Source organism: Lutjanus erythropterus, chromosome 14, assembly GCF_056507025.1.
Source record: "Lutjanus erythropterus isolate fLutEry1 chromosome 14, fLutEry1.hap2, whole genome shotgun sequence".
NCBI classification, from domain to species: Eukaryota; Metazoa; Chordata; class Actinopteri; order Lutjaniformes; family Lutjanidae; genus Lutjanus; species Lutjanus erythropterus.
The window spans coordinates 5,221,103-5,236,341 of record NC_139330.1 but is presented as its reverse complement, the minus strand read 5'-3'; the positions used below and the strand labels follow the sequence as shown (position 1 = coordinate 5,236,341).

The 15,239-nt window shown below is 35.5% G+C and overlaps 1 protein-coding gene across 3 annotated transcripts in view; it reads left to right on the top strand.

The window, feature by feature from the left end:
• The window catches only part of khdrbs2 (KH domain containing, RNA binding, signal transduction associated 2), a 99,878-nt gene that overhangs the window by 80,057 nt on the left and 4,582 nt on the right, over nucleotides 1-15,239 (top strand). For 2 of the 3 annotated variants that reach the window (XR_014771875.1, XR_014771876.1), the window contains exons 7-10: nucleotides 5,229-5,311; nucleotides 6,311-6,369; nucleotides 9,580-9,676; nucleotides 12,911-12,958. Coding sequence is in view for 1 of the 3 variants with exons in the window: in XM_084736601.1 (XP_084592727.1) it covers nucleotides 5,229-5,311; nucleotides 6,311-6,369; nucleotides 9,580-9,674 (237 nt within the window). In the remaining 2 variants the exon portion in view is untranslated. Of the gene's footprint in view, nucleotides 1-5,228; nucleotides 5,312-6,310; nucleotides 6,370-9,579; nucleotides 10,576-12,910; nucleotides 12,959-15,239 lie in introns of those variants that run through there. The other variant, XM_084736601.1, reaches the window with a different exon arrangement.

Genomic DNA, 15,239 nt, shown 5'->3' with positions numbered 1-15,239 from the left:
TGAATGATGTAACCTGTAATTCTGCATAATAACATAATAGTGTAATGGTATGTTCATTGGCTTTGGAAGACATGCTAGATTCTTTTGTGATGTATGTTACTACTGTTTATGTCAGCTACTTAGCCAATGTAAGCTGGTTAGCTGGGCATGCTCACATTTGCAGATAAACATTTAAACAGATAAACACATAATTTAATCGATCATTATTTTTATTCTTGTATTTTTGGTTTTGGAAATTGATTAAAGAGATACAACCCTCCAAAACTATGATTGGAAAATTGCTGTGAAGGGAGGGATTTAATGATCAATGATCAGTGGTTAATGAATCTTTACTTACTGTATATTCCAACTGTTTATTTTACCAAAAGTTCAGTCTCACATAAGTTTACTTCGATCCAACAGATTTTAAGTTTTAAAATAGAACTCAACAGCATCAGCTTCAGTCAAAAAAGAGAAGCATTTCTTTAGAAACTATTTTTAAAAGTAACATTTTCTAGATGAAAAAGCATAAACCGGATAACTGCTGTGTTAGAAAGTGTAAACAGCAGCATGACAGAGATAGCTTTATCAATACCTTCCTCATGGTGAGCTGAGCACACACACATCCAGTAAACAAACAGCCGCACACAGTATGCTGGGCTATGATGTGTTCAAATGAATTCACTGTCTCTATCAGTTATTTTGTTATTTATTTTGCATATCTAATGCACCAAGACCAACACTGACATTTTTTCGTATGTTTAAAGGCAGCACAGGTTGTTGCAGTTTCTTGGTAAAACCCATCATTTTCATAAATATACTGTACAGAATTCCAGTTTGACATCACTTCTCATCACTGAAGGTTTATTTGACTGAAATTAATCCACTGATTGCTTTACATTTATGGTCCAGTGTGGAGCGATTTGTCATATGGGATTGCTAACAAAACAGTCAATTACTGAGATACGGAGGTCTCTGACTCTGCCTTTGTGGGGAAAGACTCATGCAAGAAATGGAGAAGTATTGGATTCCCTGAACAACTTAATCCCTGACATAATCCCTAACTTTAATTTAGTCAAATTCGTGTTCACACAAATAAAGCCACACAGGAACCAGAACTGTTTGAATCAGCATTAACCGACAGGAGAGTAGGAGTGTGTACAAGTCTCTTGAATGTAATTTCTTTTGTGTTGCTGCACTCGATGCCCTTCACACTGATGTGTCTGCTTTTGTGTCACAAAGCATTACCAAAAGCAGACACACCTAAAGCAAGATGATATTGCTTTATTGTTACAGGCAGACCAGGAGGAATAATGCAATGTTGAGACCACGTCTGGCATAAACCAGCTTCATTGAAGCTTTCAACACATTTTATTTTGCTGATTTAAAATATATTCAAACTTTAAAAGGAACTGAGCACTTGCATGTATCCTAGTAAAGTTTGGTTTGAAAATGCAAGCTTGGAAAGGATTAGAGGAGATTAGATGAAGAAGAAACATAAGCACTTTAAAGTCCACTAACTTTTTTAAATGAGCAAGAGCCAACAATAACAAGAGCAGACAATAGCTGAGCTTACTGTTCTACACACACCTTGGCCTTACTCCAGTTAAGGTGTCATTCAGGTTAAGCTGTTTACATGAACCTTTGGTCTGCTGAGACTTATTATCCCCGCTGTCATGAATAAACCATTTAACAGAATATTATATGAAGTGCTTTCTTCCCAGTCCACATAAGGGCCTTGGTTTTGTTTCAGATGTGGGGAGGACCCAGTGAAGTAAGAGATTTTTGCAGGTTATTGCATTTATATATGTAAGGGATAATGCACAGTGAGTAGGTCATTATTGTGAAATAAAACCCCGACAAGGTGATGCAGAATCTATTATTATTACATGGTTACGTAACAAAAATTATAATAATTTGTCACAAAATATTCATTAAAAATGATTTCACAGATTTAAAATGATTTTATTGCTCCTCTAGAGTCTATGATCAGAGCTGCATCAATAGCAAAGGTCTGTTCCTCATAGCAACATTCTGTTATACAGAAATAACAGACCTTAAAATGCTGTTACAGACCAATTAGACTTGAGTAGCCCATTTAACAAAGCCATGTAATAAATATCTATATTAATCTAACAAATAACAACTATAATGGAATTGGATAATGTGCTTTCCATGATAATGGTAGTCGTATGAAAACTGAATTATACTGTATTAGAAATTAGAGTTGCACTTTATTTTACAGTACACTAATAAGACGTAACAAGCCAAATAATGTTCTTTATTAGACAGAAAACAAAGTTATCATAATTACACGCTGTACACCTAAATTATGATGTAATTACAAACTGCATATTATTTTGCATTAGACCCAAAATATACACTTAGATGCTATTATAACAAATTATGCTCAAATAAAGACTCCTATAGCTGCCCAAAGTGCCTGTGTGTTTGTTCTTACTCATCCCTGCACCCACTCATACACCTCAAGTGCAACTGAACCAACATAATATGCAAATAATGAATGTACAGAGCCCCAAAAGTCCTGTAAAGTGATTTTTTTTTAATCCTGTGCACACAAGATTAAAAAAAAAAAAAAAACTATATCACTGGCAGCTATAGAAGTCTTGTGCAATTCAGTGACTCAGCTTGTTTTTGTTTACTGTCTAATAAAGATCATATTATCTCTAGTTTTTTGGCTAATATGATAGAAAGTACAACTTGCGATGTATTATTAAGTTTATTGGGGTTTTTTTTGTTTGTTTGTTTTTCAGTCTCTATTGACAGTACAGCATTAGATAGACAGGAAGTGGGGGGAAGGGCCACAGGCAGGAATCAAACACACGGTTGCTGCTGAGGACTGATGGCCTCTGTTTATGGGCTGTATGTTTTACCTACTGAGCCACTGCAGCACCTTGCTACGAATTATTAGTGTACTGTAAAATAAAGTGCAGCCTGACTAAATTAGAGGGTTAATTGGGACACATTACAGATTTGTACTTATAAATACTTTGTACTAATAAATCTCTTTCCTGTTTACTTTAACCTAGTGCTTTTTCTAGTATTATTATTATTTTTAGTTTTTGTCTAATTTGATACAATGTATAGCTTGTTATGTCTCATTAGTGTATGGGATCATGGTGTCTAATTAGTGTAGAGTTTTATTTGTTTAGTGACTTATAAAGAACATATTATTCCTAGTTTTTTGTTTAATTTTATACAAATTATGTTTTTTTTACATCTTAACAAGTTTACTATAAAATAAAGTGCAACCACAATTTCTAATTTCTTATACAGTCCCAAAAAGCTGTCCCAGAAGATATAGGACAGCTTTAGACTTGCCTGAGATGCAAAACCCAGAGCAAAAAGTCCTTTATCACTTGCATCTGCTCATAAAAGTTAATTGCTGTCAGTGCACAGTCATAATTGAAAGTAACTCTAATGAGTGTTTCAACATTCTGATCAACTCCTCTCGTCTCTGATCTGGGTTTTGACAGCTGGACTGTCAAAGGATACTGTTGTGTTCAGAAAGACTTTAGGAGTAAATCAACTGAAACTATAAAAGTGAGACGTACAAAGATAGGATTTTGAAAAGTGAGGGGGACATGTCCACCCTATCCTCAATGGAAATTATACCCTGGAGTCCTCAAGCAATAAAAAGATGAAAAGGTGCAGCAACCCTCTCAGTTTCTAGTACATGGGAAAGAACTGATGATCCTGAACTGATGATATTATATGAACATTGGGGGGGGTTCAGCACACTAAAGTGAAAGGAGTGAGGTTGTTTACATGCCACAATAACCATTTTCATTTCATAGTATTTAACATTAGAAGCGTCTTCTCCAGCCTATCTGTGGATTCTCCCTCTAACTGAGTTATAATGTTTGCTTGAATTGTTTCAAAAACAGGTTACTTGCATAACTGGGTTGAGAACAGAGTCCCCTGTAGATGTAAACATTCACTAAGTGAATTAAAAGACTATATGTTTACAGCTTATTGTCATTATTGTGCATAATTACATTACACTGCATACTGTAAAAGGCAACAGTGATACTGTCAGTTTCTATATCACTCACAGCAGGCTGTAAGGCTGTAAGGCTGTAAGGCTGTAAGGCTGTTAGGAGAATGATCTTCCCTCTGTTTCCTATTTGTTTCTGAAAATTATACAAACAAGAGTAATATAAAGATGTTTTACCTACTTTACAAGTGCACACAAACTTGGCACAAATGTGCACTGGAATGCAAGAATGCTACCTGAATTCTGGGGATCGAGGTCACGGTAACCTCATGTCTGTTGCATTCTTGTGAAGGTGATTTCTCAAGGACGCTTTGAGGGAACTTCTTCAAACTTGGCACAAATGTCCACTTGTGCTTAAGAATGAACTGATCAGATTTTGCTGGTCAAAGGCTACTGTAACCTCACGTCCATCCCAGTCTCATAAACAAAATATCTCGGGAACTCTTGGAGCAAATTCTTTCAAATTTTATACAACCTTTGTTTGGACTCAAAGATGAAACAATTTAACTTTGATGAGCAAAGGTCATGGTCACTATGACTTCATAAAACAAGTTTTTGGCTTAACTTAGCACTAATTATGGCAGAATTTTACACAAGCAGTGCTGAAAGTAACTATTTCCATGTAACTTGTTGCATGTAAGTACATTACAAAATAAATGTAATTGCAATCTGTTACATTTAGTGAGAAAATCTATGCAATTAAATTACAGTTACTTATAAAAATGTTGATGATTGCGAAGGGGTTAAGTCCAAATATTCTTTGCAGTTTGCCTGGCAGTGGTCTGTACGCTACTGAGTGCACTGTAGTTTTTTAATTAATGCAGTAACAAATACAGGGGCTAGTGTTGGAGGAGTGACACTCCTGTAACATCTGTAACTGTACATACATTAGGAAGTCTTTACTGTGCTGTTTAGCCATTTTTATTGTTATTGATCATGACTGTACTTGTACTTCATGGCTTTTTGTGCTTGATTCTCCAGTAGCTACTTATCAATAGTTGAGATCCATATTGCAGTTTAAGACTAGGAAGGTGTCCATTAGGCTGCACTGGTGAGACAAGCTCCCCTGCAAACCTTAATCAATAATTTCTGTTGGACATGTTTCCTCCCCTATTATGGACATAAAGTCATGGACCTTGCCTGTGGAACTGAGCATTGATTGTTTTTATATTCATCTCTAACCAGTTAGATTGAGAAATGATGATGAGACTTGCCATGTGTTTCCTCACAGGGCTACGACGATGGGTACGGTGGAGAATATGATGACGAGAGTTATGAAGCTTATGAGGATAACTACAGCAATCAGTCGAAGAGGTAATTACACAAACGCGCACACAAAGGCTGCATAAACAAAAAAGCTTTTTCAGTCGCTCAACACACTTTTCAATCACCATCTGTCTACAGTTATTTAGCATGCGAAAGGTTCACTGTGACCAGCTGTCTTGTGGGTCATCACTGCTGTACATTTAAACATCACATATATTCATTAATAAATTAAGAACTCACAACATTTAGCCTTTATTTGACAAAGCATGAGCCTGGTGATACTTATATTTTTCCAATTGTCACCAAATCCCATGAAAAGACCAAAACTAACAATGAATTGATCCTAATAGCTAAATAAGTGTCTAAAGCCTGATATTTTTTTAATTCTCTGTGCCACTGCAGTTAATCACACATACACCATCTTGCTGCTGTAAACACTCAATCTCAAATAGGAGACTCACAGGGGTCCATAGCACTCTGCCAGGTGGTCTGTGAAAAGTTTTAACATTATATATATATTTAATTTACAAAAGGCTTCATTATATCCTGCAGTTATTTTATGCCACAAACTGCTATTTGCTTTCTATAAATAATTTTTATAGGCCTGTCATATTGAAATCCCAGGCAAGGTCTATTGTTCTTTGTTTTTTATTAGGCCCATTTATTTTTTTTCTATTATGTTTCTTATTGTATAAAATTTTGGGGGGCATTCTGTGTTGACTTGGTGCAGATAATTTTGATACATGTCTAATATTTTTATAACAAACTTCTCTTGTGACAGTCTTTTATATAACTGCAAAGCAGTTTATGAGAAACTGTTTTTTTAAAGATATGGAACCAATAGGCCTGGGGCTGTGCAGAAGTTAGAAATGATTGAGAATTATTGTTGTTTGTTGATGATAAGAAATATAGTTATTTCAACCTTATGTGTACTTTCGATATGTTTTTATCTGACCAAAACATTTCACTCTTTCCTTATTTTAAGTATGAACAAATACAGCTTGTTGGTCTTTGTTTTGACTGATGTTTCCACTCTGTCTGATGCAGCATTTCAGAATATTATGAATATGGACACGGAACCAGTGATGAATCCTACAACAACTATGGTAAGTTCAGCTTCGTCTGTGCTTAGCTGAACTTGTGAGTCGATCATCATTGAACTAAACATTAGTCATGACTTTTTTTCATGTGTCATCCTTTGCTCACATGGTTTAATGTAGAAAAAGTGAAATCATCTTTAGTATTTCTATTAGAGATGAAAAAATCCACAGAAAATGATTTCTCTCTGGTTTCAGTTTTGTTGAAAATTGTGAGAATTGGTTGATTTTCTGTTTTACATCACTTTAAATTAAACATCTTTTGGTCTTAAGTCTTTCATTCTATTATTTTCTCTCTCTTTTTGTTTATTTTCTCTTGGTCATACGAACTGTACAGTATATGAAGAAGGAGGGGGAGAGAGGAGAAAGAAAAAAATGTCTTGGACTGTTGGTCAGACAAACAAGCAATTTGAGCATGTCACCATGGGCTTTATGAAATTATGATTTTGAGAAATTGCAAATTTTCACTATTTTCTGATGTTTTTAGACCCCACAATTAGACAATTAATTGAGAAAACCAATTGATAGATCATTCAAAAACAAAAACAATTGTTTGTTGCAGCTCCACGTGCTCCACAGGAAAGCCCAGCATTAGATTCTTGTATCTTGTTGCATCAGTATTATTGCAACCAGTTTCTGTCACAGGAATATCTGCAACCCATTTAGTGCACAATAACAACTCTTCTAGTGTTTCCCAATTTATGTGCCTGACTTTAAGCCAGTAACATTTCACACAAACCACAGAAATTTCCATCTGTTGTTAAAAGCATAATATGCAACATTTTCCTTAAAAAAAAAACAATAGACTCAGAAACATAATCCCTTTCAATCATAACTTATGACCCACTGAATGTGTGGTGGAGTCTGTATATGCAGATGACCTGCCCTCTGCCTGTATTTGTCATTATTTTTCTGAGCTTGAGGAGCTCAAAATGTCTGTATTTGACGTTGTGGGAATGGGACAGCTGTCTTTATGGTGCATTTACGAACAGCTCGGACAAATCCCGCTGATTCTGTCTTTAAAGGTAATTGGTCAAACACTTGGACACAGTGAAGGATTTTAAAAACAAACTTTTTCAGAGAATTCCTTGGACCTTATTTGAATGAATTCCTGCTAAGGAAAAAGTCTTGGCCACACAATCCTGCCCACTGCTTCACTGATATTTAAAAGATGTTTCACAGCAGAGAAACAAAGGAAAAGGCCTTGTGGTTCCAGCCCACTTCTAATCATCTTCACCCAGGGAGCCGCTCCTGCATGCATCACCCCTCCTACCTTCCTGGCTGCGAGCTGCATTTGACTAGAGCAGTAAATGTGCCAGTGGAAGCTCGGGGGGCTAACCGATGCCTGTTGTAAAGGTGGAGTGTTTTGCCTTTTGGATATGTGCCGTCGTTGGCTTATTCCAGAAAAGCTGTTACCATCGGCTGAGTAACCTCTGATATGCACACAGCACTGCTGTTCAAAACAAAAATCCTGTATCTCCACAACCACAAATGTATTGGAAGTTACTTTATTCTTTTTTTTTTTTTTTTTTTTTTTGTAGATTTTTACAAGGTTCCATGAGCAAAAGAGTCTTTAAATTTTCTCAAACCATCACCTAAAACATGTAAATTTAAACAAAAATGAAAAAAAAAAGAAATCTCTGAAAGTGGAGTTACAAGGTTGTCACATGACAGCGGCGATAAGCTGGTTGCCACAGCGGGTTTGCAGGCTCATTCATTTTCAGCACAATGAATTGTGCACTGGGGTGTTGAGGTCGGACCAAACCAAAACCAAGGGGGCAATGATTTGATTTTCTGCTCCATAAACACTTTCTTATTTGGAAGCAGTGCAATGTGCCATGCAGCAGCAGCAGTGGCCATCTTTATGTAATTTGGCCCTATAAGGCAGGAGCTGCTGACAGTCAGATCTCAGTATTGGTCCAACAGAGGGCAAAGAGCTTATGAAATTAATTTTCTGTGGAGAGAAACCTCTATAGTACCTGGGATAGAATTTGCTCGCTTGAAATTTCTTGTCTTTAGCTAAATGGATTGTGAGAGGACAGTGTACAATAGCTGAGCGCATTAACCTTCTCAGCACAGTGAATGCAGCAGTTTTCTACAGTATATACCCTCCATGGTGCAGTGCTGCCTTTAGGTAACCTACCCATTTTTGGCCCTTTACAATCACACAATACAGGCTCAATTATGGTGCAATACTTTCAAAAAGAGGCAGGACCATATGGAAACTAATAGCAATGTTGTAATTTGTCACGTGACTCTGGAGGTCAAGTCAAATCACTTTTTTATGACCTTCCTCCCATGATTCTGCTACATCATCTCTCTACACAGAAATGGTCTGAAATGTCTCTTTGTAACATTTTACAATCAGGAAAAAAAGTGAGTCACATTAATAGATCAGTAAAATGTAATTTTTTAATAGTTTAATATTATTTATTTTATAGTTAAACAATGGAAAACTGCTTATAAGTAAATGCAACATGACATTTTTGGTATTGTGTATTTAGGTTCAAATGCAGTTCAATCCATATAAGACAGGGTGTAAAATGTAAAATGTAACACAAATGATCCAACAGTAAAATGTGACCCACTGTCTTGAGGAGGGTTATGATAGTTTACTTACTATATATTTGATGTAAAGTTTGCTGAAATTTGCACACGCTCTTCAACACATTCATTCCTGTTCCTCAGTAGTACAGTGTTGCCAGGAGGTAATGTCCAGACAAACTTATGAAAAGGGTTTATAAAGGGTTTATAAAGGGTCGTTTGATTTTAAATGGCATAAATTTTAAACTGGTGAGGCAACTGAGTATGTTCCATTAGTACTCTAATTAACTGTATGCAGGTTTGAAACAATAACTTTAAAAGTAACATACCCTGAAAAAATATTTTTTGAAAATTTCTTCATACTTGGTCTATTCTATGACAAACTTTTACCAACTGGCATCATAGAGGGTTATGTAATTTGGCCCTAGAAGGAAGGATGCAGTCACATCTCAGTATTGATCCAACAGAGGGCAAAGAGCTTACGAAATTAATTTTCTGTGGAGAGAAACCTCCATAGTACCTGGGATAGAATTTGCTCGCTTGAAATTTCTTGTCTGTGGTTAAATGGATTGTAAGAGGATAGAGTACAATAGCTCAGCACATTCTCAGCACAGTGAATGGAGCAGCTTTCTACGTCTTTTTAACTGACTTTTTTCTTTTTTTTTTTTTCTCCAGAGGAGGAGTGGGCAACTACCCGTCCCAGTCTCAAAGCCCCAGTTTTACGGCTGACAAGAGGGGGCTACAGAAAACATCCCTATGGTAGATACTGAAGGTGCTCCAGATATGTGACCTCCAATTTCAAACTATTTATATATTTTTTAAATTCCTCATAAATATGTTGTAACATTTGCTTTTTTTTGTTGTTCGTCTCCTTCAGAAACTGAAATAAAGAATAACCCCATAGAGCACATAAATCTACAAACTTTAACATTATTGAAGTATTCAGAGTTTCTTTTATTCATGAAAGAAACAAACATTTTTTGAAAAATACAGAGAGGAAATGAAAAGAGACACTTATCACCATGTACAAGAAGGTTGTTTTTAAATTGGCTGTTTAAATGCCCTTCATTCCACCTCTGTACCCAAAAAACAGTAGTTTCTGTTATCAGTTTGTTTTTACAATATTTTTTTTTTCTTAAGACTTACAGATTTCGACAAAGTAGTTTCCATTTATTGCCTTTAAATGCAGTGATTATCAAGGTTTACTAGTATTATATGTTTGCCTCATGTGATGCTCACTGTCTCAGATAAGGCAGTCCTAGAATTGGTGCCTCTTGCCATTGGACCTCGAGAGACCAATCATAGTTATTCTGTTTTTCACAATTTGCTGAAAGTGCATTAGTTACTTCACTGTTCCATCTGCCAGCACCAACATCTTTCCTCCTTTGTGTTATTTTGTGTACAGTAAGTTACCAGAGTAGGGGAGAGAAAACAAAAAAATCCTGACATGTTCCATTTATTTTTTTTGTCAGGGCATCATGAGACATCCTATGACACACTAAAAGACACATAAGACAAGCAAAAGTCTAAAATCCTCACATTTTAGCTGCTCATAATAAAATGAAATACCCTAGTATTAATCTTGCGAGAAACTACTTAAAAAATTCTGATTTCTTTGGAATTTTTTAAAATATATATTAACATATTGACAGTTTTCCTACTAAGAAAATGGTGCACGTGTTTGTGCTGATCCAGCTGTAGTAGGTAACCCAAAATTACTTTCCAGGCTGGATGAATCTAACCAGTCAGAGCTGCAGAGCAAATGCTGCACTTCAAATTTAAAATAATCTTTTTTCAACCTCCCATCACCTTCCTCCACAGGTCACTGATTGGTCTGGCCATGGGCTCACTCTGGTTTAAGTGGATCTTTTACAGACTAATACCTTATACTGAAAACTTGACCAAAAACTTCACTCCCTGTTATGCTTGCTAACCCTCCTGACCTGATTTTCCTGGGAGACTCCCGTTTTTCATTCCTCCCAGTTTCTTCCTGGGGTCACAATCCTCCTGTATTTCTCACAATTTATGACAAACAGAGAGTACAAAGGAAAGGAATACTGAGGCGCATTTCAGGCATCCTGGAAAGAAGAATTCCTGTACGTAAAGTTTTCAAGGAACAGCCAACCAACATACCCTTAAAAAAAACATTCGTGAAACATTCATTTTCTGTGTTAGGCTTTTATAATCAAATTTGAAATAGACAGCCTGTTGCTTTTTCCATCTAATAATTCAGTTACAAGTATCTGCAGTCATCTGTTTGCAACTAAAAATGTAATTATTTTGTTATTTTCAATCTATAATAGTCATCAGAATGTAGGAAAACAAAGTCTATGAAACCCAAATATTCTGGGGGCCAAGTGTGACCCTAAACCCCCTGCTCTCCCTGTTTTTGAGGTCGTCAGATTGGCAAATGTCATGGCGAAATGTGGCTTTAACTTTATTAAAATTCATCATTATGGAGAAAGACACACTGCTCTGGACACAAATGACTTGATAAACTCTGTCAAAGGCAACATATGGAAACCAAACCTTTTCCAGAATTGAAAACCTGAACAGAAAGTGATTAAATGATCTAGACATTTTTTTATGAAAATGTTTAATGTTCAGAAATCTAAAACAATCATCAAGTTTCAACTGACTGCTGTATGAAACTCTGATACTGACTTCATGGTAAAAGTTGATGCCACAGACTAAAGTTAGCCTAAGTTACATTGTGATTTTAAATGATATAAGATGTGAGATCGTAATCGTGTTAAACACATTTTTTTGTTTGGGTTGAAAGCAATTAGCAATAGTGATTTATAATGCGTGCTTTGTTTTGTGTGTAATCTGTATTTGTACATAAAGCATTTAATAAAAACAACATAAACCTCAACACAGTGTGTAAGACTCTCTAAATAGGTGGCTATGGAGCTATAAATTTGTATTTTGTCTACAGTTTGTTAACATAACTGACACCAAGACCATTCAACATGTGTTTTCAGGTAACAGCTAACTGACTTCATAAAGAAAGCCCAACAACCTGTCTCCAAATGACACATTTGTTAAATAATTTATATTCCTGCTCAATCCTCCTTGAATCTTTGATCACTTTCTTATTTAGAAACTAATACATTTCTTTTTTTTAATCCATTCTCTGAAGTTTTACATCATTAAACAGACACTGATTGACTCTGAGAATGATATGTGGAGTTAAAGGAGGTAAGAAGTCCTCATATATTATCATAATAATGCCTTAGATGCGCTCAGCGTTTGGAGCTGGCTCGTGAAGAGCATAATGGACCATACAGGATATAGATATTCACCCTCTGATAGCATGTTATTGCTGAATGAAAGAACAGCACACTAAGTGTGCACTGTCTTCTATCTGCAACTCATCAATGTCTTTGCTAACCTCTTTCTGCATTTCTGTCATTTAACCTGAGAAAACTGTATATATGTACTGTAATTTTCCGTGCTTCAAACATCAAAGCTGAAGTTCATTTAGCGATTTGAATTCTCTTTTGTGATTAGTACACCTGAAGCCTGGCTCTCATTAAGAGTGTAGATCACGGGACTGAAAGGAAGACTAAACACTAAGCAGGTAACCCTAATAATAATAATACTAATTTAATCATCAAATGCTAACTTCCACTTAAAAAAAAGTAAACCTGCCCTGTTTAACGCCAAATAAATCCCTTCACATCTCTAACTAAATAGTCCATAAGGAATTCAGCTAAACTGTGATAAAAGAAATAATACGTTTTAATAAAAGATTCTAAAATAATGTCCGGCAAACTAAACATCACATCAGTGATATAAATAAATTCCAAAAATTTGCTCAAAACTCCTCATAATAATAATTAATATTTATAACTGGTTTACTTTTTTCACAGTGATGGAATGTAATGGCTGTTCTGTGCTATGTATACATATTATTACACTGCATGCAGTCTATACTTGTTTATTATTGATGATATATAGGACTGACATATTCCTTATCATACTGTTGTGTTTTTCCCTGCAGATAAAGAACTATTGTGTGATTAGGTCAAAGCAGAGGGGGAGATAACAGGTGAGTGGATCAATTTACCACGGGCTGGTATTTTAAAACCTTTAATCTGGATCAGGTTTATGCAGATTTTGTACCCCATTTATTTACTATCACAAATAAAACTGATCTTGCAGGTTTTGTCCCGGTTTCTCAGTAGCCATCCATGCTTCCTCTGCCCCAAAAGGGAGTCCAGCCCACAGTTTGAGAACCGCTGGTTTACATCTTAGAGTCTTCTGGGCATGTTCTAATTGGAAATAATGGTTTGTTTGATTAGCATGATGTTACTTTAATTTGCAAGCAGTGAATAAAAGAATAATTAAATATGTGCCTTACATGTCTCTAAATCCACCTTGAATCCATGCTGAATTCACCCTTCCACTGGGATCAGGATTATCTTGTTTTGAAATACCCCAAAAACAATATTTGATCTGAATTCTTGCTAGAACTTAATTACCAAATCGGTATTCCAGTTTTGTAGAGTCAGGATCACATCTCATGGTTTTGAAATACCCAGTGTTGATGTTTAATCCTACCCAGATAATTCTGATCTCGATTGAAGATTTTGAAATAGTGGCCCCAGGAGACATGTACGCACGTATGCAAATAACAGGTCACCACTGATTACTTTCACGTTCACTTTAACATAAAATGAGATATAATTAACAGAAAATCAGCAGGTTTAGCTCATTTCGCCTCTTTAATTGATTTCATTTTCCAATCAATTAGCAAAGACTGACTTTAATTAACAGTTGAAAATAGACTGAAACTTCTCTGGTCTTAATGAGTAAGTGCCCCTCTTAATATTATGACTGAATTTGTCCATTTATGTTGCGTGATTAAGAGTAATATTTTCTCATGGCTCACTGTGTGCACACTGTAAAAGGATTGAAATACAGTTTCCATCTCGCTGCACATTCTCATGAATCCACCATTAAAGCCCATTTACATCAACTTCAAGTGTTACAGAACACAGTTCTTATAACCCTGACACCTCATTAAAAACGCAATTAAGCATGGACATGCAATGAAAATAACGGAAACAAAAGGAATAAAGGAAACACAATCTTGGTAAAACTGCAAAGTGATAAGAAGTAATTAATCATTTGATTAGTAGAACAGTGGAGGAATGACTGTGCAAGACTGTGCAATATTTACTGTACCTACAGAACTACCATTACCTTCTTTTCTGTCAAACTAATGTGATTTTTCTTCTGCTCCAGTTATTTGCATCTTTCCTTTCCGCTGTTTCTGTAATAAATCCTATTTGTATGTATTTTTCACTCCAACCTGTATTTTATAGCTGTGCAAACCCAGCTACGCTTAATCCCTGTGGACAAATACCTGCTGACCTATTCATAATTCATGCTGTTTTTCTCACATTTTTTCAAAGGTTCAATTCTTTTTGAAAATGTGTTCAAAGGCATAACACCTTAATTGCACTCTTGTACTGATAATGCATAACAAGATTTATGAACAAAGCTAACCCAAAAGATACAAGATTAATAGTTGTTTATATTGCTGGTATATATATATTTCTACCGTAAAGCTGCAAAAGTTATGATTTTCCATTTGCTACATGCACAAAGAAACATTATTTGTGATATATTTTTTTACTGTAATATAGCACATTTGCTGATTAATTGTAACTACAGAGCATACAGGATTAATTGAGACAGGCAGCCTTCAGAACTAAAGTCATTTCTTTTCAAACAACTGAACTCCATCTGATTCATATTCATTACAATAAAATTAGTCAAAGAATGAATACTTGCTTACAAATGTAGAGATAAGGACTTTTGTTGCAGCAGCTTGTTAGAGCAGGACTTACTGGAGTTAATACTTAATTCTGTGACAAGAAATATTTAATCAAGTACAAAGTGTCGGTCAATAGTCAGTTGCAAACATTACTTAACATTTTACATTCTTCTCAAGCGTCACAAGAGGATCTGTGTGCGCTTTGAAGTTATTCTGAGCTGGTGAAACAAAAGAGATCGCTTTCTGCAAAAGAAACATCAATTTAATTAATGTTCTGCAGGAACAATCTGTTTTTGGCTAAAACAAGAACTGTAGAGTTAATGAAAGGACTTTCATCAAAAGTTTATGAGACAAAAAGTGTATTACTCTAGGGTAAAAGCATGGCAGCTTCCACTTGCCCGCACTGGTCTTTTTCATATATTATTATATAATGCTAGGCCAGTTGTCTGAACAACATACACTACATTTCCAAAGCTGAAGTAATAACTATAGATACACTATACATGTAAGTGAAATCATACTATGCTGCTGTGCTATTCAGATGTAT